The sequence below is a fragment of the Procambarus clarkii genome, chromosome 86 (genome assembly GCF_040958095.1).
Source record: "Procambarus clarkii isolate CNS0578487 chromosome 86, FALCON_Pclarkii_2.0, whole genome shotgun sequence".
NCBI classification, from domain to species: Eukaryota; Metazoa; Arthropoda; class Malacostraca; order Decapoda; family Cambaridae; genus Procambarus; species Procambarus clarkii.
This window is the reverse complement of record NC_091235.1, coordinates 5,808,437-5,833,206: the sequence shown is the minus strand read 5'-3', so window position 1 is coordinate 5,833,206 and position 24,770 is coordinate 5,808,437. Positions and strand designations below refer to the sequence as shown.

The 24,770-nt window shown below is 41.5% G+C and overlaps 1 protein-coding gene across 1 annotated transcript in view; it reads left to right on the top strand.

Annotated features, from left to right (window-relative positions):
* Nucleotides 1–24,770, top strand: part of LOC123768759 (regulator of G-protein signaling 3) — a 449,023-nt gene that overhangs the window by 242,320 nt on the left and 181,933 nt on the right. The window contains exon 2 of the mRNA XM_045759533.2: nucleotides 6,154–6,200. Coding sequence (XP_045615489.1) covers nucleotides 6,154–6,200 — 47 coding nt within the window. The remainder of the gene's footprint in view (nucleotides 1–6,153; nucleotides 6,201–24,770) is intronic.

Here is a 24,770-nt window from a genome sequence, read left to right as displayed (position 1 = left end):
TCTTTGAATAACTTTGATGAACGAGAGTGAGTTAGAGATTACCTTTGTTAACTCTGAGATCAACTTTGATGAACAAAAGAGAGTTAGAGATTACATTTGATAACTCTAAGATTAACTTTAGATGTCTCTGAGACAAACTTTTATAACATAGAAATTAACTTTAATGACCAAAAGTGAGTTAGAGAATACCTTTTGATGACTCCGAGAATAATTTTGATAGCTCTGAGAATGACTTTTGTTGTCTTGGAATAACTTTTGATTGTGCTGAGAATAACTTTGAGGGCATAGAGAATGTCTTTGATGAATGGAAGAGTCCCATTGAAGTCTTAAGGAAGTCTTTGATGTCTCGAAGGATGTCTTAGAGTGTAACTTTGGTGTCTTTGAGTAAGTCCTTGATGTATTGAAGAGTGTCTTTTGATTTCTCGAAGAGTAACTTTGGTGTAACGGAGAGCACCTTTGACTATTTTTCTTACTTAGCGACATATAATTTTAGTTACGAAAGTGTTGAAAAAGTTACATTTGACTATTTTAGTGCTCCACAAAGTATAAATGTCAGTTAAGAACGACGATGATAGATATCTTTGACTATATTTTCTTACTTGACGATGGATAAAGTTAGTTATGAACAGTGCTGAAAAGAATCCTTTGACAATTTTTAGCTAAGCGAAAGGTTACTTTAGTTAAGAACGGTGTTGAATGAGGTTAATCCTGACTATTTTCAGATGAGAGAAGTGATATTTCAGTTAAGAAATGACAAGGAAACATGATGAAGTAACTATTTTTAGTTGACTGATGAATACTTTTAGTTATGGAAAAAGAGAAAACATGATGAACATGACTTTTTCTGATGATTGGCGGATAATTTTAGATAAGAAATGACAATGAAACATGAAGAACACGGTTATTTTCTGATGACTGGGGAATAAGTTTAGTTAAGAAATGATGAAAGTGACTTTTTCTGATGATTGGCAGATAATTTTAGTTATGAAATGACAATGAAACATGATGAACACGGTTATTTTCTGATGAATGGGGATTATGTTTAGTTAAGAAATGATGAAAGTTATTATTTTTAGTTGATTGACGATGGATAAAAGCTAGTTATGAACAGTTTTGGAAAGTTTCCTTTGACAATTTTTTTCTTGATGAAACATAGTGCCTGTTAAGAAAGTGTTGAAAAAAGTTTCCTTTGACAATTTTTAGCTAAGAGAAAGGTTGTTTTAGTTAAGAACAGTGTTGAACGAGGCTATTTCTGACTATTTTTAGTTGACTGGATAATAAGTTTAGTTATGAACAGTGTTGGAAAGAATCCTTTGACAATTTTTTTCTTGATGAAACATAGCGCCTGTTAAGAAAGTGCTGAAAAAAGTTTCCTTTGACAATTTTTAGCTAAGAGAAAGGTTGTTTTAGTTAAGAACAGTGTTGAACGAGGCTATTTCTGACTATTTTTAGTTGACTGGATAATAAGTTTAGTTATGAACAGTGTTGGAAAGAATCCTTTGACAATTTTTTGTTGACTTGATAATAAGTTTAGTTGAGAAATGACGAAAGTGACTATGTTTTTAGTTGATTGGTGAAAGATTTTTTAGTTAAGGAACGTTAGATAACATGTAAGGGGAAAAACCTAGAGAACATATGGGGAACATGGCAAAGAACATATGTAAGAAAAGTTGATGAATACAGTGAACATGCTGGGAATATGAACTTACAGAGAACATGAAAACATGATAAGGAGAATAGGGATTACAAAGAATGAACAATGGACTTGTGAAGAACATGGAGAATATGACAAAAGAATGTAGAAAACATGTAAGTGAAGGTGAAAAACGAAGTGATCTTGTGAGGAACATGAACTTGTAGAGGAACATGAATATTGACAAAGAACACAAAATATGGAAGTTAGCATGAATATTGAGTATAAAAGTTGTAAAGAGAACATGTGATGAATATGAAAACATAGAAAATATGCCTAGAATTTGTAGAGAACATAATGAGACTAAGAGAAAGATTACATAAAAAATGGAGATACTTGTGAAAATATAAACTGAATGGGACTGTGAACATTTTGAAGAACATGGAGTGAACACGGATGAGAATACGAAGAACACAGTGAATATAGAGAAAATATGCAAATACAGTACGATTATTGAAGGTTTGGATAAGTTGGGGATGAGAAGGTAAGGGAGGGAAAGGGTAAGAGTTAAGCTGGAGACGGACTTGATCGAAAATATTTATGTCTGATGATCTAAGGCAGAGGGAATGGAGCTTGGTTAATGCCCAGATTAATTTTACTACGTTAGAAATACGGTGATCTTAAATCTCAGGGTGATTTAGTTGGAAAATAAAGAACTTGTACAAATGAACTAAGCTGGGGCACAAGAGTTGAAACTTGATAACTGAACTGGTTTTTATTTACTATGTCTGAAAATGTAGTTGGGTGATTTGGACTGAGAGTAATGATTTTACAAAAGTGAGCTTGGACAGAGGACAAGAGCTAGAGTTTTATAATTGTTTACTTCATATTTACTATGTCTGAAATACAGAGGGTAAAAATTTCAGGGAAATTGATGGTTTATTTACAAAGATATGAAAGAGAACTAAGGCGGGGACGAGAGCTGGAGCTCAGTAACTGACTTGATCTTATTTACTAACTTTGAAGTATGTCTGCTTTTAATTTTAGGGAAATTGATGGGTTATTTACAAAGATACGAAAGAGAATTAAGGCGGGGACGAGAGCTGGAGCTCGATAACTATTTTGATTTTATTTACGGTGTCTGAAATACAGAGGGTAGAAATTTCAGGGGAATTGATCTGTTACTAACGAAGATACGAGAGAGAACTAAGGCGGAGGACAAGAGCTGGAGCTTGGTAACTGTTTTGATCTTATTTACGGTGTCTGAAATACAGAGGCTAAAAATCTCAGGGAATTTGGACTGTTACTAATGATTTTGTACAAATGAACTAAGCTGGGGACAAGAGCTAGAGTTTGATAATTGTTTGCATTTACTAAACTATGTCTGAAATACAGAGGGTAGAAATTTCAGGGAAATTTGGACTGTTACTAATGATTTTGTACAAATGAACTAAGCTGGGGACAAGAGCTAGAGTTTGATAATTGTTTGCATTTACTAAACTATGTCTGAAATACAGAGGGTAGAAATTTCAGGGAAATTGGACTGATACTAACGAAGATACGAGAGAGAGCTAAGGCGGAGGACAAGAGCTGGAGCTTGGTAACTAAATTACTGTATTGAACTACATTTGAAATATGATTATTTTTAAATTTTAGAGGGATTGGAATGATAGTATTCATTATACGACAGGGGACTAAGGTGGGGAACGTGAGCTAGAACTTGCTTACTAACATGATTTATTTGTGTAAAACTGACTTGCTTAATGAAAAGGAGCAAACATACTGACTTGCTTAATGAAAAGGAGCAAACATACGATGTTGGAAAATAGTTGAACTGAATGAAAGGAGAGAGAGAGAGAGAGAGAGGAGAGAGAGAGAGAGAGAGAGGAGGGACGGTCCAGATATTATGGATAAGATAAGATAAGATTAAGAGCCGACTGGCTGGCTGACGTCTAAAGTAAACACAGGTGAGGCGACAGATTGCGAGGTAAGGGGGGAGGGAGGGGGGTGTGATGTACGAAACCCTGAAAACAATGACTTACACAGGTGATTTTCTAAATTTATATGAATAACTAAGGCTTACATAGACGATTTTGTAAGTTGAAAACATGTAAAATATGTCCGTAGAGTTCTCCTGGAAGCCCTAAAGTGCTACACACGTTATTTGAATTTCTCCCATAAGGCTTTAACAAACTTCTAAGTCTCGGAAATTATTTTTCTCATAAGAAATCCTTACTTCTAAAATCTGAGACTGACAAAATTTACCTGAAAACCCCCAAGCGCTATACACGATTTTCTAAATTTACCTGAAACCCTTGGGGCGCACAGGGGATATTCTAAATTTACCTGAAACCCTTGGGGCGCACAGGGGATATTCTAAATTTACCTGAAAACCCTTGGGGCGCACAGGGGATATTCTAAATTTACCTGAAACCCTTGGGGCGCACAGGGGATTTTTCTCCCAGAAAAAAAAAATCCCCTGTGTGGAGCCATCCCTACTACTACTATCAACATCAGAGGCCCAAGACTGTTCAACACGCTTCCACTACACATAAGGGGCATAACTGGCCGACCCCTCACAGTGTTCAAGAGAACTAGATAAGCACCTCCAAAGGATACCAGATCAACCCGGCTATGACTCGTACGTCAGGCTGCGAGCAGCCGCGTCCAACAGCCTGGTTGACCAGTCCAGAAACCAGGGGGCCTGGTCGGGGACCTGGCCGCGGGGACGCTAAGCCCCGGAAGGTAACCACTTGGTAAGGTAATCGGTAATCGGAAGGTAATCGCTAGGTAAAGGTAAGGGGGATAGGGCGCTGGGGAGGAATGATACCCAACCACTTGGATACTCTGGAATCGAACGCCGACCTGCAAGAAGCGACGCCGTCACTATGTCCCCTATAATCCATGTTGTTGTTTCCAAGAAAAAATATTTGATTTTTGCCGACATGAAGGACGAGGCCTGAAGGTCCCCTCAGCTGACTGCTCGTCCTAGAATACCGACTGGCGCCGAGCACCCGTACTAGTCTTTCGTAAACCGTAAACAGTCTTTCGTAAACCGTAAACAGTCTTTCGTAATTTCATTGTAGCAGGTAACATTCGACGTGTGCGCAGTCAACTGTCAGTACTCGCCGGTGGTACTACGGTCTCTGGCAGCGACAACAGCGCGAGAAACTGCGCCTCAGGACGCCGGGTCCGACAAGCGCACTGTGTCAAGGCCAACGAATACGAGCCATTGGGTAGAGCGGTGATGAGAGAGGTGTCTCAGGGCCCTTCATCCTCACTGTGTGTGCTCCTCCTCGTGGGGAAAGTGGCGATATTTTATACAACAACGTTGGGATACTGCCTTAAGACACTGCCTTAATCGACTGAGCTACGACAGGGTAAAAGGGTTGAAACCGAAGTTCTACTGAACTTACTGGATCCCGTAGCCTCTCCGAGGCACAAACCAGGGTTTTACACAACTCCCCCCTGCACCCGAGCTATGTCAATAGGCCGTTCTCCCTCTTCGCCCTTACATCATCACACACACAGAGATCACACTAACGTGATGCTACAACCCTGTCGTAGCTCAGTCGATTAAGGCAGTGTCTGGGATGCTCCCGGACGCAGGTTCGAATCCTCGTCACGGCCCTTGTGGATTTGTTCATTTAATGCATCATGTTAGTGTGATCTCTGTGTGTGACCTTGCCAGTTCTGCTGGAAAACTGGCCAATCACAGGCATTTCAATCTAGCGAAGGTTTACAGCGAGTAATATAGTTTCACTTGTGTATACCAACGAGGTTTACTCTGAGACCCCAGCTTCTAGGTGAATATATATAGGTTTACTTTACCTTTAAACAAGATTTAGGAATGAAGCTTGTGCTGCTTGTGTGGTATTGCTCTTGTAGAGGCCTGAGATGACTCTACTGTGGTTTATCTGTGGTTTACCTGTGCGGGAGGGTTAGGGTGGTGGTGTGTGTGTGTTGGTGGTGTCTGGTCAGTTACCAGACAAGGTATCATATATAAAGCTCTCCTAGTTCTTATTTAATATTTTATCATTGTGTGTGTGTGTGTGTGTGTGTGTGTGTATACTCACCTATTTGTGCTTGCGGGGGTTGAGCTTTGGCTCTTTGGTCCCGCCTCTCAACTGTCAATCAACTGGTGTACAGATTCCTGAGCCTACTGGGCTCTGTCATATCTACATTTGAAACTGTGTATGGAGTCAGCCTCCACCACATCACTTCCTAGTGCATTCCATCTGTTACCTACTCTGACACTGAAAAAGTTCCTTCTAACGTCTCTGTGGCTCATGTAGGTACTCAGTTTCCACCTGTGTCCCTTTGTTCGCGTCCCACCAGTGTTGAATAGTTTGTCCTTGTTTACCCGGTCGATTCCCCTGAGGATTTTGTAGGTTGTGATCATGTCTCCCCTTACTCTTCTGTCTTTTGTGTGTGTGTGTGTGTATAATGTTGAAAATACACGGTGCAAAATACGTTGAAGAAACATAATAACTAATAAGTGACTCTTTTGAACTCTACAGAGCGGAGTGGTTCCGGAGGACGACGATGGCGGCATCAAGAAGAAGCTGTGAGTATAGAGGCCTCTTCTTCCCTCTATTGTTTCCTCTATATAGTCACCTCTGTGTAACTTAAGACAAGAGTATACGCCTATACATCAGCCTATTATAATTACCTGTATTTCCTACAACACCGTATTGCATAAGCTCAGAGGTAAGGTTTCTTATTGCCGTTTGGTAATACACATTTCTATAAAAGGGGAGGAGGGGTGGGGGGGAGGGGGGTTCTGGGGGGAGGATAGGGCTATGGAAGTGGTCAATTCTACACACACACTCGTCTTGGTGTGTTACAATGGACAACGACTTTGTAAAACACAAACATTGAAGAATAACAAAGCCTTCTACACCTCCCATGAAGACCTACACTCACCTGTGTTCTGTTGAGAGAGAGAGAGAGAGAGAGAGAGAGAGAGAGAGAGAGAGAGAGAGAGAGAGAGAGAGAGAGAGAGAGAGAGAGAGAGAGAGAGCCAGCCGGCGGAGATAGGGAAACCAGTCAAGGATTTCCTATCTTGGAGCATCTTGCTAACACTATGAGTTGTATTATGGTGGGAAATGGAAACAAACTCTTTATTAGTATTCAAGTACGTTTATCGAGACAATAAAATACGTCTAAGAAAAAGGATAGGGTCACTTAGGCTATTTTCATCATCCTTTTTTCGTATTAAACGCCGCAGGAAGCAGAATATAATCGCCAGAAGTGAGGTTCTAGTACTGACGTCTAAGAAAACTATTTAATTAGTTAGGACAAAAGTATACAAGGACCCCGATCATATGTGACATTCTTCCAAGAAATAGCTTGAAATAAGTAGCTTTCTACGGCAATGGTAGTCTACTGTCGGCAAGACAAATGTTACAGATGAAATATCACTGATAACCGGGAACACTTTTATAGAAAGACTTGTATGTATGATCTGGGTGTAGTTCAGTTATCTATGGCTGAGGTTGGTGATTCTTGTGATTCATCATAAACAGTGGTCGACAATCGACTTGAGAATGGTCCAGGACGGACCGAAACGTCGTCGTCCCTTCACCTTCTAGTGTGTGGTTTGATCAACATACTTCAGCCACGTTATTGTGACTCATCGCCTGCAGTGGTCGTGGGGTTTGCTTGAGTTTAGACTGTTAGAAGACAGAGGTATGGAAGAGTATTTGGTGTAAGGAGCCAATAAGGATGTGTATTGGCATGGAAATACTTTGGGAGTCAATGGAATAAATTTAGGTAAAAAGAACAGGGTCGGATATGGTTTTAAACATAACACCCTTAAAGTGTATTACACAAGTTGTAGCAATATTATTCAGCACTTCATTATTTAAGTGCAACTGTATACACAAAAATATTATATATGAATTATTGCACTAACTGAAACGTGGATGAGTATAAATGACAAGGAACTATTAGCCGAATATAAAATTTCGCAAGAGAAATTACATCACACTGATAGAGACGAGGAGGAGAAATAGCAACGTATGTCAAGGTAAGTGTAAAATGTTGTGTAACAGAAGAGATCAAAACTGAACCCCACACAAACTATTTGTACAACATTGAATGAAAATAAGGATATCTAGTAGTATTAGACACTAATAATGGGATTTATATAAAGGCCACCAAACTTCAACAGAATAGAAGGAAGGCATTTACGAGAAAAAATAACCAGGACATTTAAATCTAACAATGCCTCGTAGAGGACTTAGCATATTATTCAGCCAACAGGAAAATTATTTTTTTTTGATAGTGTTAATTAACAAGGAATCAAAACTAATAACATCGAAATAGAAATAGAGAGAGCGAACTGGGGAATAACGCTAACGAGGAAATCAGATTTAGCGTAACGAGAAACAGGTTTAAGGTGACCTAAAATTGTGAAAAGTTGATTTTGAGCGATAGTTTGGGTTGAGGGATTACTTTGTTACTTATGGGATACTTTATCAGGACTGTAGGTAGGAAACAGTGCAACTCATCACTCGACCATTCCCCAGGATGCGACCCACAACAGTCGACTAACACCCAGGTACCTATTTAGTGCTAGGTGAACATGGGCAATGGGTATAAGGAGGCCTGCCCGTTTCTCTCGCCCTGCCCGGGATTATTTGGATTGATTGGGTGGTTGGGTGTTCTGGGAACGACAAGAGACCTGACAATGGCTCACGATGTTGCTTCAAATTATTAATCATTTAAAAAGTAATATCATATATATTGATTAGATCGAATAACAATGATCCTATAAGACCCCAGAAGGATCTCAATAATAAAGCTAAATAACCGTATTGAACAAAAAGGTCATGTTAAGCATTTCGAAAGGTGCTTAAAGAATGTAAATAAGAGCTTAGTGAGCTCTTGTCTTGCATATTTAATAAATGATTAGGCACTAGCACGTGCCAGAGTCGTGGAAAGTGGCTAACGTAGTGCCAATATTTAAGACAGGAGAAAGATCACTTGTAATGAATTACCGTCCAACTAGCTTAACTTATAATTGGGAAAATTGGCTGAATCGATAATCACCAAAGCCATTCGTTTACATTTTGAAAAACAGACAAATAAAGGCTTCGGAACATACTTTTACTAAATGCGATCATGTTTAAGGGTCCATCATGTTTAGTCGCGATGTAAAATAAATTATCAAGAATTTGTTTAACAACATTTCCTTTGTTTTTAAGTTGTTAAGGAAAGTTTGGTGAAAGAGAGGGAATACAGAGAACACACAGCACACATAGACACGATAAAACACCAAAATTATTGAGATTATATCAAAGCTTTCAAAATGTACTCACTAAAAAGGAGACGAGAGAGATGTCAAACAATATACACGTGGAAGATACTGGAGGGCCAAGTACCAAATGTACACAGTAAAATAACAACTTACTGGAGTGAACGATATGGAAGAAAATGCAGAATAAAACCAGTGAAGAGCAGAGGTGCCATAGGCACAATCAGAGAACACTATAAACATCAGAGGTCCGCGGTTGTTCAACGTCCTCCCAGCAAGCATAAGAAATATTGCCGGAACAACCGTGGACATCTTCAAGAGAAAACGAGATAGTTTTCTTCAATAAGTGGCGGACCAACCTGGCTGTGGTGGATATGTGGGCCTGCGGGCCACTGCAAGCAACAGCCTGTTGGACCAAGCTCTCACAAGTGGGAAAATGTTCTAAGTGGAGTGCCTCAAGGCTCTGTCCTGGGACCTCTGTTGTTTATAATATATATAAATGATTTAGATTCAGGTTTGAGTAGCAACATTTGCAAATTTGCCGATGATACAAAAATCGGTAGGGAAATTAACACGGAAGAAGACTCACTATCACTTCAAGTTGATCTAAATAGGGTTTTGAAATGGTCAAAGGATTGGCAGATGCAGTTTAATGCTGATAAATGTAAAGTTTTGAGGCTAGGTAATGATGATAGAGTTACAAGATACGAGCTAGATGGTGTTGAGATTGCGAAGTCCGATTGCGAAAGGGATCTGGGAGTTATGATTAGTAAGAATTTAAAACAAAAGGATCAATGCATGAATGTTCGTAATAAGGCGAATAGGACACTGGGATTTATTAATCGCAGCGTTAGTAACAAGACACCTGGTGTGGTTCTTCAGCTATATCTAGCTCTGGTTAGGCCCCATTTAGATTATGCAGTTCAGTTTTGGTCGCCATATTATAGAATGGATATAAATTCACTTGAACGTGTCCAGCGTAGGATGACTAAGTTAATTTCCCAAATTAGAAATCTTTCATATGAAGAAAGATTAACAAAGCTTAAGTTGCATTCACTGGAAAGGCGAAGAGTTAGGGGTGACATGATAGAGGTTTACAAGTGGATGAATGGACATAACAAAGGGGATATTAATAGGGGTATTAAAAGTATCAACACAAGACAGAACACGAAACAATGGGTATAAGTTTAGCTTTAGGAAAGACTTGGGTAAATACTGGTTCGATAACATGGTTGTTGATTTGTGGAACCAATTACCGCGTAACGTGGTGGAGGTGGGGTCCCTCGATTGTTTCAAGCGTGGGTTGGACATGTATATGAGTGGGATTGGATGGTTATAAATAGGAGATGCCTCGTATGGGCCAATAGGCCTTCTGGAGTTACCTTTGTTCTTATGTAAGTCAAGCCGGGCTTGGGGAGTAGAACTCCCAGAACTAAATCAAGCAGGTACAGGTAAGTGATATGTTTTAGTGATAAATATAGGAGCTGTCTCCTATTGACAAATGTTCCTTCTGTAGTTATCATTGTTCTTGTGTTCTGATGTACACATAAAGGGACTAAATCTTGTCTACACTTTCCAAAAAACAGAAAAACCCTTTTTACTGCGCAGGTGACGCGCGCAAGTGACGCTTGAGCGTAGGGTAGTGACGGGACGCCCGCCTGGCCTCAGGAAAATATTTCATCGTTTTGTGTATAACCTTTCCTACTTTCACACTGTAGTCCTTATGGCAGGTGCCATGGCTGGGACGGTGGTGTGTGTGTGGGGGGGGGGGGAGAGAGAGGAGGGGCCTCAGGGATGTGTCTGTGGGTGGTGACATCTGATGCAGGTCTTAATATACTTAAACTTGGTATCTTTGTACCGAGTGTATTTGTGCTCACACCAAATACACTCAACACACTCGCAATATGACGCTAATGGCATTGATGGGATCCGCTAAAAGTAGCGAGTACCCTGCCTGGGGAGCACGCACGGCTCTGTGTATATATCATATATAATTTGTTCACTGTTCCCATCTTCCTCAGTCTGCTCCTCTGTATGTCTTTGGCAGTGCCATGTACCTCCACCTCTGTCTGTCTGTCTGTCTGTCTGTCTGTCTGTCTGTCTGTCTGTCTGTCTGCTTCTCTCTCTCTCTGACACTTAAGCAGGAGAACTGCGTCACGGTTTATCTGTCTCCCGCTTGAGACCAGACAAGTGTTTCTGCGCCAGCCCTCAAGGGCCAGGAGGATTTATGAGTGGTAATCAGGGACCGCTGATTGTCTCACTCTGACAGTTGTAAGTGCGACATTTCGCTTACTGTGACATCTGCGTTGCACAGTGCACTGTGAGCATCAATACTCAACGCTGCAAATTGATGCAAATATGCTTTATTCAGAAGTGTTATGAACGGGCCAAAATGAGTTTATTTTGGGGTGCCTTAGTCAGTGTAACTGTTTACGGTGTCAAGGGGCAGTGTAACTGTGTTTACGGTGCCCGGGGGCAGTGTAACTGTGTTTACGGTGCCAGGGGGCAGTGTAACTGTGTTTACGGTGCCAGGGGGCAGTGTAACTGTGTTTACGGTGCCAGGGGGCAGTGTAACTGTGTTTACGGTGCCAGGGGGGGGGCAGTATAAGAGAGACTAAGCAACAGTACCATTAACAGGAACGACATTAACTACACCAGTAGCATCAACAGATACAGCTGAACAACATCAACTCCAAAACAGCAAGAATATACCGCATCAACAACGACAATAGTGACAATAACAACGACATCAACAAAAATAACAAAAGCAAGAACGACAGCGGCGATAGTTAAAACAAAATAACAAAAACAGAAGCAAGAACAGCCACAACAACGACATGAATAACAACGACACCAACAACGACATCAACAAGAGCAGCAGCAAAAACAAGCAACAACACGACGACCTCCCGGAGCTGAAGGATTCTGTAGAATCCCACATTACGTTATGGCGTAATGGCTGGGGAGACCCGGAAACGTTGGTTCGAATCCCCCGGAGTATATTACATGAGTGTGATGTCTCTGTAATTGATGTTGGGGGTTGTAGGGTGTTGGTGTAGTGTACCCACACCCGGCCGGGTGCCCTGGGTGTCGTAAGACTTGATAAGACTTGATAAGACTTGATAAGACTCGGTAAGACTCGGTAAGACTTCAGGGGAGGTCTACGCACCGATTCAGCATAATCCTCCTACCTTGTATAGTTGATGGCAGGTCAGGGTGGTACAGTGGTAGAGGTTGTGGCTGGCAGTCTGTTGGTCGCGGGTTCGAGTCACCTCAGAGCTCCAGGGGATTTTTCTCAATACCAGTATCATCAACAGCATCAATACCAGCAGTAACAACAACAGCAACCATAACATCAACAACAGCCACATCAACATTAACTTCTTCAAGGACAAGTTCAGAAGTGGTATATTGGGGGTCTGGTGCTGCTATCATGGGTGTCCCTCTTCTGTCTGGCTCCCCGTCCTCTCCATAGCTGGCGGTGTGTGTGTGTACTCACCTATATGTACTCACCTATATGTGCTTGCAGGATCGAGCATTGACTCTTGGATCCCGCCTTTCTAGCTATCGGTTGTTTACAGCAATGACTCCTGTCCCATTTCCCTATCATACCTAGTTTTAAAAGTATGAATAGTATTTGCTTCCACAACCTGTTCCCCAAGTGCATTCCATTTTTCTACTACTCTCACTCTCACACACACTACTAGTGTGTGTGTGTGTGTCGTGTGTGTGTGTCGTGTGTGTGTGTGTGTGTCGTGTGTGTGTGTGTGTCGTGTGTGTGTGTGTGTCGTGTGTGTGTGTGTCGTGTGTGTGTCGTGTGTGTGTGTGTGTCGTGTGTGTGTGTGTGTGTGTGTGTGTGTGTGTGTGTGTGTGTTTACTAACCTATTTGTATTCACAGGTTCCTGAGCCTACTGGGCTCTATCATATCTACATTTGAAACTGTGTATGGAGTCAGCCTCCACCACATCACTGCCTAATGCATTCCATCCGTTAACTACTCTGACACTGAAAAAGTTCCTTCTAACGTCTCTGTGGCTCATGTGGGTACTCAGTTCCCACCTGTGTCCCCTTGTTCGCGTACCACCAGTGTTGAATGTTTCCTTGTTTACCCGGTCGATTCCTCTGAGGATTTTGTAGGTTGTGATCATGTCTCCCCTTACTCTTCTGTATTCCAGTGTCGTAAGGTGCATTTCCCGCAGCCTTTCCTCATAACTCATGCCTCTTAGTTCTGGAACTAGTCTAGTGGCATACCTTTGTACTTTTTCCAGCTTCGTCTTGTGCTTGACAAGATACGGGCTCCATGCTGGGGCCGCATACTCCAGAATTGGTCTTACATATGTGGTGTACAAGATTCTGAATGACTCCTTACACAGGTTCCTGAACGTTGTTCTGATGTTAGCCAGCCTCGCATATGCCGCAGACGTTATTCTTTTTATGTGGGCTTCAGGAGACAGGTTTGGTGTGATATCAACTCCTAGATCTTTCTCTCTGTTCGTTTCATTAAGTACTTCATCTCCTATTCTGTATCCTGTGTCTGGCCTCCTGTTTCCACTGCCTAGTTTCATTACTTTGCATTTACTCGGGTTGAACTTCAACAGCCATTTGTTAGACCGTTCACTCAGTCTGTCTAGGTCATCTTGTAGCCTCCTACTATCGTACTCTGTTTCAATCCTCCTCATAATTTTTGCATCAGCGGCAAACATTGAGAAAATCGATTCTATACCCTCTGGGAGATCATTCACATATATCAGAAACTGACCCGCAGGGGTCAGTCCAAGGACTGATCCCTGCGGGACTCCACTCGTAACGTCTCGCCAATCTGAGACCTCACCCCTCACACTGACTCGTTGTCTCCTGTTGCTTAGGTACTCCTGTATCCAACGGAGTACCTTACCTTTCACTCCAGCCTGCATCTCCATCTTTTTCACTAGACTCTTGTGTGGCACTGTATCAAAGGCTTTCTGACAAGCCAAAAATATGCAGTCTGCCCACCCTTCACTTTCTTGCCTTATTTTTGTTGCCTGGTCGTAGAATTCAAGTAACCCTGTGAGGCAGGACCTGCCATCCCTGAATCCATGTTGGTGCTGTGTTACAAAGTTCTTTCGCTCCAGATGCTCCACTAGCTTTTTTCGCACAATCTTCTCCATCAGCTTGCATGGTATGCAGGTTAGGGACACTGGCCTGTAATTCAGTGCCTCCTATCTATCCCCTTGTATATCGGGACTGCGTTAGATGCTTTCCAAATTTCTGGCAGTTCCCCATTTGCCAGAGATTTGTTATACACTATGGAGAGTGGTAGGCACAGTTCTTCTGCTCCTTCCTTTAGTATCCAAGGGGAGATTCCATCTGGACCTATAGCCTTTGTCACATCCAACTCTAGTAAACACTTCCTTACTTCCCCGCTGGTAATCTCAAACTCTTCCAGTGGTTCCTGGTTAGCTATTCCCTTTATCTCTGGGATTTCTCCTTGCTCTAAGGTGAAGGCCTCTTGGAATTTCTTATTCAGTTCCTCACACACTTCTTAGTCGTTTGTAGTGAATCCTTCTGCCCCTATCCTTAATTTCATAACCTGTTCCTTTACTGTTGTTTTTCTCCTGATGTGGCTATGCAGCAATTTAGGCTGAGTCTTTGCCTTTGCCTTGTTGCTGTGTGTGTGTGTGTGTGTGTGTGTGTGTGTGTGTGTACTCACCTAATTGTGCTTGCGGGGGTTGAGCTCTGGCTCTTTGGTCCCGCCTCTCAACCGTCTGTGTGTGTGTGTCGTGTGTGTGTCGTGTGTCGTGTGTGTGTCGTGTGTGTGTGTACTCACCTAGTTGTTCTACGGGGTTGCGCTTCAGTTCATTGTTCCCGACTTTTAGCTGTCAATCCACTTAGTATTCCTGAGCCTACTGGGCTCTATCATATCTACACTTGAAACTGTGTATGGAGTCAGCCTCCACCACATCACTGCCGAATGCATTTCATTTCATAACTATTCTGACACTGGAAAGGTGACTAAACTGTGTGCCTAGTTTCCATCCATGACCCCTCGTCCTGCTGTTCCTAGCTCTGAACAATGCCTGTTTACTTCGTTAATTCCCCTAGGATCTTACACGTTATTATAATGTCCCCCTATGTCTCCTTTCCTCCAGTATGGTAAGGATTAGTTCTCTCAGTCGTTCCTTATAGCTGGTTGATACCTGGCTGATGGGGTTCTGGGAGTTCTTCTACTCCCCAAGCCCGGCCCGAGGCCAGGCTTGACTTGTGAGAGTTTGGTCCACTAGGCTGTTGCTTGGAGCGGGCCGCAGGCCCACATACCCACCACAGCCCGGTTGGTCCGGCACTCCTTGGAGGAACAAATCCAGTTTCCTCTTGAAGATGTCCACGGTTGTTCCAGCAATATTTCTTATGCTCGCTGGAAGGATATTGAGGACATTCATAGCTCAATCCCTCAAACTCAGGAACGAGTTTTGTTACATATGTTTGGAATATTTCTAGTTTCTTCCTTGTCCTGCTTAAGGTGAGATCCCATGGTAGGGCGCATATTGAGGACTGGGTCTCACCTTAGCTGTCTACAGGCTCCACAAAGCTCCTGTCAATTTTTCTGAAGGGTATGCGGACGTTAGCTGGTATGCCTTATGCAGAGGTTTAGGGAATTTATATTTTCTTGTTGAAGAATCTGTCTTCCCTTCATCCTATACTGGTGTACTGGTCTTCGTACACCTCTTCTAAATCTCATTCAAATCGTTACATTTGGCTTGGTTAAATTCTAGCAACCATTTTTAGACCATTTCTGAAGTATGTTTAACTCCGTTTGCAATGCATCATAATCGATCTCTGTCCTGCCTCTTCTCATCAGTTTGCTTCATATCAATGCTTGTAGGTGATGCACGAGTATTTCTCAGTTCTTTGACATATTAGTAACAGGATTCGGCCCCAGAGCTGATTTGTGATGCTCCACTCATACTCTGTCCACTCTCAATGTAACCCTTTGCTCTCATCATGAGAGCTACTCACTGACCCACCTTAAGGCTTGGTGTTCAGCACGAGCGTGTTTCAAGGCCTGTTTTTGAATGACAAGCATCTCTGGGTGTAAAGTTGAACACCCGTTAGTCTTCAACTAACTACAAAATTTCCTGCCTTAAGGGGCAGCTGCGGATTCTTGTCCCTGCTGGTCTGCTGATCCATCTGTCTTGAGTAGGCGTCATTCGTGTAGAACGATGTTAAATGCTTCCTGACAGTCGAGGAATATGCAACCTGTCCCTCCCTTTCTCTCTTAAGGTCTGTCATATTACTTAACAATAGCAAGTTGGTAAAGCAGCATTTTTCCTTTATTAAATCCGTGCTTGTGTTTTGAGAGAAAAAATTCTTTTCTAATTGTTCTACTAGTCTGCTTTGGACCAGTCTCTCTAGAAACTTGCAGTGGTTACTTGATAGTGATATGGGTCTGTAGTTTTTTTATTATTTTCTACCACAGACGTGGCCACACATTTACAATGCTAACCAGAATATATACATTTTCTTCTGTCCTCCATGGACAGGGTTAGAGATGTGTTAAACATATAGTTCAGGGATTTATTGAACAATCAACCACAGAAGATGATTGAAGTGCTTTTAAAATGCTAACGTACATAAGTAAATACATAGATACACAGATTTACGTATGCCCTACATAAAGTGTTCGATGTGTCTTTTACATAGTGTCATTAATGTGCATTTACAAAGGTGAAATGTAATTCTGATCAGCTTCCACATATACTTTATACACATACACACACACATATATACACACACATACCTTTGTCTCTTTTACTCTGACTCTGAGAAAGCCCATAGAGAAGCTAGTGTGCCATTAAGAACTTAACCACTGAATGTGATTAAGATGCTTTTACAAGCTCAGGTTATATAGTTACATGACATACATTGTATAATTGATACATTACATGGTCAATATTGGGTACACGTCCAATATATCATCAAGTGTTCCAGTACTCGTATAGTAGTTACACAGTTCAGCACACCTTAGCCTCGTACCTCTGTCTGTTGTTTAAGGTTTCCGTCTTGCTCTCTTGTTGACTGGCACCATCTTAGCCGTTTTCCAACATTCATTTCATTTCATTTGTGTGTTATGCACTCCATATTCATCCCGTGGGCGGTGTTGGAACAGGATATTCTCCCGTTTCTAGAGAGATAAGAAATATTATGGCAAGTGGGCTGCACAATCCTTCAGCTGCTTCATTTAGTATCCAGGGGGATATTGTGTTCCAGGAACTGGAACATCAAGTTCCAGCAGTTGCTTCTTTACTTCTGATGTCACTTATTTCACTGAGGCTTCCCTATGGCAATACTTATTTGTTAGCTCTAGTGGCAAACCAAGTTCCAGCTTGAATACTTTCTCTGAGCTTTTGTTAAGTTCCTCGCAGATCTCCTTATCATTCTCTCTGTCCTCTTTCCCTTTTATCACGTTCGATAACATAATTATTCACAGTGATCTTCCTCCTGTTGTGGAACAGGTTTGGCAGGGATGGATTTAGCCTTGTACGCAAGATCATTTTCGTACTGTTTCTATGTCACTTGTTCCTATGTACACATTTCTGGCCACTTTGTACACATTATGATTTCCTTCTGTTCTGCGTTATGTTCATGTTCTGCGTTATGTTCATGTTCTGCGTTATGTTGTTCATCATGTTCTGCGTTATGTTCATGTTCTGCGTTATGTTCATGTTCTGCGTTATGTTGTTCATCATGTTCTGCGTTATGTTCATGTTCTGCGTTATGTTCATGTTCTGCGTTATGTTGTTCATCATGTTCTGCGTTATGTTGTTCATGTTCTGCGTTATGTTCATGTTCTGCGTTATGTTCATGTTCTGCGTTATGTTGTTCATCATGTTCTGCGTTATGTTCATGTTCTGCGTTATGTTGTTCATCATGTTCTGCGTTATGTTGTTCATGTTCTGCGTTATGTTCATGTTCTGCGTTATGTTGTTCATGTTCTGCGTTATGTTGTTCATCATGTTCTGCGTTATGTTGTTCATCATGTTCTGCGTTATGTTCATGTTCTGCGTTATGTTCATGTTCTGCGTTATGTTCATGTTCTGCGTTATGTTGTTCATCATGTTCTGCGTTATGTTGTTCATGTTCTGCGTTATGTTCATGTTCTGCGTTATGTTGTTCATGTTCTGCGTTATGTTGTTCATCATGTTCTGCGTTATGTTCATGTTCTGCGTTATGTTCATGTTCTGCGTTATGTTGTTCATCATGTTCTGCGTTATGTTGTTCATGTTCTGCGTTATGTTCATGTTCTGCGTTATGTTGTTCATGTTCTGCGTTATGTTGTTCATGTTCTGCGTTATGTTGTTCATGTTCTGCGTTATGTTCATGTTCTGCGTTATGTTCATATTCTGCGTTATGTTCATGTTCTGCGTTATGTTGTTCATCATGTTCTGCGTTCATTACACCGTTCATGCTCTGCGTTCATTACGGCGTTCATCATGTTCTGCGTTCATTACGTCGTTCATGTTCTGCGTTCATTACGGCGGTCATGTTCTGCGTTCATTACGGCGGTCATGTTCTACGTTCATTACGGCGGTCATGTTCTGCGTTCATTATGTCGTTCATGTTCTGCGTTCATTATGTCGTTCATGTTCTGCGTTCATTATTTCGTTCATGTTCTGCGTTCATTATGTCGTTCATGTTCTGCGTTCATTATTTCGTTCATGTTCTGCGTTCATTATGTCGTTCATGTTCTGCGTTCATTATGTCGTTCATGTTCTGCGTTCAATACGTCGTTCATCATGTTCTGCGTTCATTATTTCGTTCATGTTCTGCGTTCATATTTCGTTCATCATATCTACGTTCATTGTTTCGTTCATCATGTCTGCGATCAATACGTCGTTCATCATGTCTGCGATCAATACGTCGTTCATCATGTCTGCGTTCAATGGGTCGTTCATCATGTCTGCGTTCAATGGGTCGTTCATCATGTCTGCGTTCAATGGGTCGTTCATCATGTCTGCGTTCAATGGGTCGTTTATACCGTTCTGCGTTTATTTCCTCTCCTGTTTACATCATTCTATGGTTTTCATGGTCAGGAGCCTGACAGCTGAGTGGACAGCGCTTCACATTCGTAGTCGTAAGGTCCCGAGTTCAATCCCCGGAGGAGGCGGAAACAAATTGTCAGAGTTTCTTATATCCTGATGCACCTGTTCACCTATCAGTAAATAAGTACCTGGGAGTTAGACAGCTTCTACGGGCTGCTTCCTGGGGAATGTGCAACAAAAAGGAGGCCTGGTCGAGGACCGGGCCGCGGGGACACTAAAAGCCCCGAAATCATCTCAAGATAACCTCAAGATAACCTCAAGATAACCAGACCTTGTTTCCTCCCTCACATGTTGCATCGGGAGGTTCCTCTCTACCACATCCACAAGCTTTGCTCTCCATGTCTCGTCTCCCTTCGTTTCCTAGTCAATTTGGCTGTGAAGTCTCCCATTACTAAGAGACTGTATGGGGTGTGAGACTGCCTTCAGTGTATGGGGTGTGTGTGGCACCCTTGGAGAATATTCAAGCTTGCTTCAGTTGTAATGTCGTATTCTGACCGTGGTTCTGCTGGAGGGGGGGAGGGGGTTCTCTGGAGGCGGCGACTGTGGTTCTGCTGGAGGAGGCGATTGTGGTTCTGCTGGAGGAGGCGATTGTGGTTCTTCTTCTTCTTCTTCTGTGGTTCTCTGGAAAGGTTGTAGATTATACAACTATAGATTATAGTTGTAGATTATAGGTTGTATATCTACAACAACCTTCATTTCGTTGGAGAGAGTCCCGCTGTACAATGTATATACTTGTTTGGTACTTGCAAAGAAGTCCTTTCGAATTTTAAATTTATTTTTACCAGCAGTTCCACACCACCTCCTCTGAACTCTCTCACTTCTTAATATCTGGAATTCCTTTGGGAATATTACGCTGCTAACCAGTTTGGTCTCCACTAATAATAAATCTTACTTCAGGGTTGGTTTCTTCAGTTGCTGATGCTGTTGAAGCTGCTGCTGATGCAGCTGGTATTCGTGCTGCTGCTACTAGATATAGGTGACTAGGAATTTAGCTGCTGCTACTTGAACAGGGTGATCAGGCCATCTACTGCTGCTACTTGCTGCTATTGGGATGAGCGTACCCAGAGCAGGCGAGACCAAGCAGTGCGTGCCGTCATGCAGGGAGTGCCACCGGTAGCAGAGAGGGTCGAGGTCACTGCTGGCACTACTGAGAGTATTGGCCACCACCACCAGCGGTCTGGGGGGCGGTGGGCCTCTGGTGGTGGGGCGGTGGGCCTCTACGTGAGGTGGGTCACGTCTCTGGCAGCGTGGGCGGGTGGAGATCTTACATATCTCACACCAAGGAGCCCCATATGCTTCCCTCTCTCCCTCCCTCCCTCCCTCCCTCCCTCTCTCTCTCTCTCTCTCTCTCTCTCTCTCTCTCTCTCTCTTTCTTTCTCTCTGTGTACTTGGCTGGCTCCCAGGTTCCCTTGACACTTTCTTCCCTCCCGCGGGCCGTGGGGACACTAAAAAGCCCCGAAATCATCAAGATAACCTTAAGATAACCTCCCTTTGTCCCCACACATACTGCCCAAATGTATGAGAGGTATGTAGCACTCATTTTTGGTTAAAAATGAGTACTGGTGTGATGAGTTGCACAAGCTGGCAGGAGAATGAGGGGGAAGTGTCTGCAGGAATGAGAAAGCGGCGATAAGCAATTGATGACATGGGTGAGAAAAAATCAGAATTCTGGAGATGGAAGTTCAAGGGGATAAAGAAAGATAGGAGAAATGGAGTGTAATGTGACGATAACATATGTAAAACACATGTGAAAACACGTGTAAAGATACATGAGAACACCTGCACCAATTAGCGTATTAGAAGACCAGGGGGGACAAGTGTACTCAAAATATTCCAGAAAACAGTAAGCCACTTTCGGAACAAAGTTAGAGGGTAAAGCAATAATAATGGAAGAAACTCTTCTGAAAAATATATAGAAATTTAAAAATAAATTTAGACGTAAAATCATCTTTGAACATCTTACGTCGATAAACGTAGCAGAGCAAACGTCGAATTATGTGAAACTTGCGTTTACTGATGCACCACAAGTCAAAAAAATTAATATAAAGAAGAATAGAGAATTATTACAGTTAAAAAGGGAATTACTAACTACATATAACAAAAGTTAAGGAAATGGCGTACACAGTGTTGCCGAGAGCATCCCCCTATACCAATTGATTTGAAAAATTACGTCATTGTATCCATATATAAACATTGATGGGACGATAGTGAACTTAAGAACAACAGAAACACAAGTTCATTACACTACCAACTACACCTTTATGCATATATGCAATAGGTCAAGCAGCAGCACTGTGTGAGGTACGTCCGTAGATGTATTCTCACGTCCTTGGATGTATTCCCACGTCCCTAGATGCATTCCCACGTCCCTAGATGCATTCCCACGTCCCTAGATGCATTCCCACGTCCCTAGATGCATTCCCACGTCCCTAGATGCATTCCCACGTCCCTAGATGCATTCCCACGTCCTTAGATGTATTCCCACGTCCTTAGATGTATTCCCACGTCCTTAGATGTATTCCCACGTCCTTAGATGTATTCCCACGTCCTTAGATGTATTCCCACGTCCTCAGATATACTCCCACGTCCTTAAATGTACTCCCACGTCCTTAAATGTATCCCGGCGTCCTTAGCTATATTCACATTCTGTCTGAAATGACTTTTCCTGGACCACCTCTGCCTGCAATATTTCCAGTTGCAATACATGCAACAGCTGAGACAGGTAATCCAAACAAGACTCTGCTGGGGAATTGGTCGTGTCTACTCAACCAGAGTTTAGGCAGGGTCGAGTTAGTCAGGGTTCAGAGCAGAGTATTTGCTTGATGTGGTGCTAGCATGGACTGTCGGAAAATCCGACACCATTTAATAATATCATACAGACAGATAATATTGCTGTGTTGTATAAACAAGTTAACCTATAGAAAATGTAACTTGTAGTGGAATTTCCGTCTATAGAAAACGGGATATCATTCCACATACTGTTATAAATTCACCACCTATTATGGTGGGAATTATTCTTAAATACATTAGTCTTTGGACTTTACCATCATAAAAACATCTCATATAAATTAACTTAATTATCAGAATTAAAATAGAGTAAATGTGACCCTTCTATCACTTACTGTCATCTGGACAATGTAGGCCAGTAGCGTCAGTTGTGAGGGAGTGGTCAGCCATTGTTATTGTACTTAGACCAGAGGCACGGGAGCAATTCGGCTCCTGTTAATTTTTCTTGGACGAAGTGTTATGGAAACCAAAGGTGTACCATCATCAACACGCTGTCAACAAATACAAGTTAAGTGTTCTGCCGAAACCCATTTATCTATCATTTGTGGCCATTAATGTCATTAGATAGGGTGAGCTGATTAGATCACGAGATCGACTCATACTAAAGGTAATTAAGCCTAGGTCTTTATGGTTCCTTGTACAGTGTTTTCTCTGATATAGCTGTCATATATTAAGATTCTGGCTTCATAGCTAGCGCCCTTTTGACAGGTCAAGACGAGGAAGCATGCTTTGTGTGCCAGTTACTGGGTGATGGCAGCTACCTCAAATAGGATAATTTGGTGTCTACATCCTGGTTATACCTGGTGGACTAAGGCCTGCTGTACAAATAAGATAAGGAACCTCTTCAATGTATGTAGTCTAATACTGTAGTTTGATTGGCTGCATTATATAAATTCAATATAAACCCCCCCCTAATGTGTAGAGGATCGATTTGTGAGATTATTGTAGAAATACAGTCCACTTATCATCATACAAATTGCTATCGAAGTATATAAATTAACGTAAATATAAATTCATATAAATTAAATAAATATAAATCTCACAGGTCGGTTCCCACATGGACACCAACCTGTCCTCTTAAAAATAACGTCGCTTCTGGCCGTTTACCCGTATGGCCGAAAGTGGACGTAATTTGAAAATGAAAAAAAAAAATGAAAATTTGAGATTTTTTTTCAACAACAGTTAGTTAAGGGTCCTCTGGTAGGTTAGGTGGGCAGGAAATTCTCATAAAGTTTAAAAACGTTATGAAAAACGTTAATTGAAAGTTTCCTCTTCTAACCTTTCCGAGTAGGCCGGATGACTCAAACAGAAAACGGGACAGTACGTCACTTTTGAGAGCCGATTTTATTTCAAATTACGTCCACTTTTGGCCATAGCGCGCATACGAGCGCGCTATGACGCCCGTATGGTGATGTTATTTTTATAATTTTTTATATAAAGTGACGTTATTTTTAAGAGGACGGGTTGGTCTGTCTGATAGATCTAAGGTGTGAGCGTGCGGTACACTACATAATTTACACTCATCATTTTCACTGACATCAGCACCGTATTGACAGAAATACGTGTATCTCCAAATCTTTATATGATGTATAAGTCGTCCTTCCATGTAGACTTTCCTCTACCATATGTGAAGGACGAGTTCGCGTTTATTGTTACATAATGCTTTAGTGTGTTACTGATGTCCACTATTAACGTCCTCTTGTTCTATATCCTCTTTATAGCTTAACTCTTGTCTCAATTTATGTCAAAAATATTTAACATGTAACATCGAGAAGTGATTTGTCGCGTGGTTTTCTTCGCTGTGTGATCAAGGGCCATATTTAACAGTATTCCCACAGGTGAAGAGAGCCACATAAACCTTACCTTATAACCACACTTCGTTAGTTGCTTAATATTCTCTCTACCCAACCACTGGAGCTGGACGGTACAGCGACAGTCTCGCTTCAAACAGGTCGGTGTTCAATCCCCGACCATCTAAGTGATTCCTTCCTTCCTTATCCTTCTTATTCCTGAATTCCTTTCCCCCGTTCAATCCTTATTCTATTCCCTCCCAAGTGTTATAAAGTCGTAATGGCTTGGTGCTTTCCTCCGATAATTAAAAACAAAATAATATTCTTTCCAACACTTGTCCACAATGAACAGCTATACTGGTCTTCTGTTCTATAATAAATACACCGCTCCTCTATCAATACAAAAAAAACAGACATTATATATATATATATATATATGTCGTACCTAATAGCCAGAACGCACTTCTCAGCCTACTATTCATGGCCCGATTTGCCTAATAAGCCAAGTTTTCATGAATTAATGTTTTTTCGTCTACCTAACCTACCTAACCTAACCTAACCTAGCTTTTTTTGGCTACCTAACCTAACCTTACCGATAAATATAGATTAGGTTAGGTTAGGTAGGGTTGGGTAGGTTCGGTCATATATCTACGTTAATTTTAACTCCAATAAAAAAAAAATGACCTCATACATAGAGAAAAGGGTTGCTTTATCATTTCATAAGAAAAAAAATATAGTAAATATATTAATTCAGGAAAACTTGGCTTATTAGGCAAATCGGGCCTTGAATAGTAGGCTGAGAAGTGAGTTCTGGCTACTAGGTACGACATATATATATATATATATATATATGTCGTACCTAATAGCCAGAACGCACTTCTCAGCCTACTATTCAAGGCCCGATTTGCCTAATAAGCCAAGTTTTCATGAATTAATGTTTTTTCGTCTACCTAACCTACCTAACCTAACCTAACCTAGCTTTTTTTGGCTACCTAACCTAACCTTACCTATAAATATAGGTTAGGTTAGGTTAGGTAGGGTTGGTTAGGTTCGGTCAAATATCTACGTTAATTTTAACTCCAATAAAAAAAAATTGACCTCATACATTGAGAAAAGGGTTGCTTTATCATTTCATAAGAAAAAAATTATAGTAAATATATTAATTCAGGAAAACTTGGCTTATTAGGCAAATCGGGCCTTGAATAGTAGGCTGAGAAGTGAGT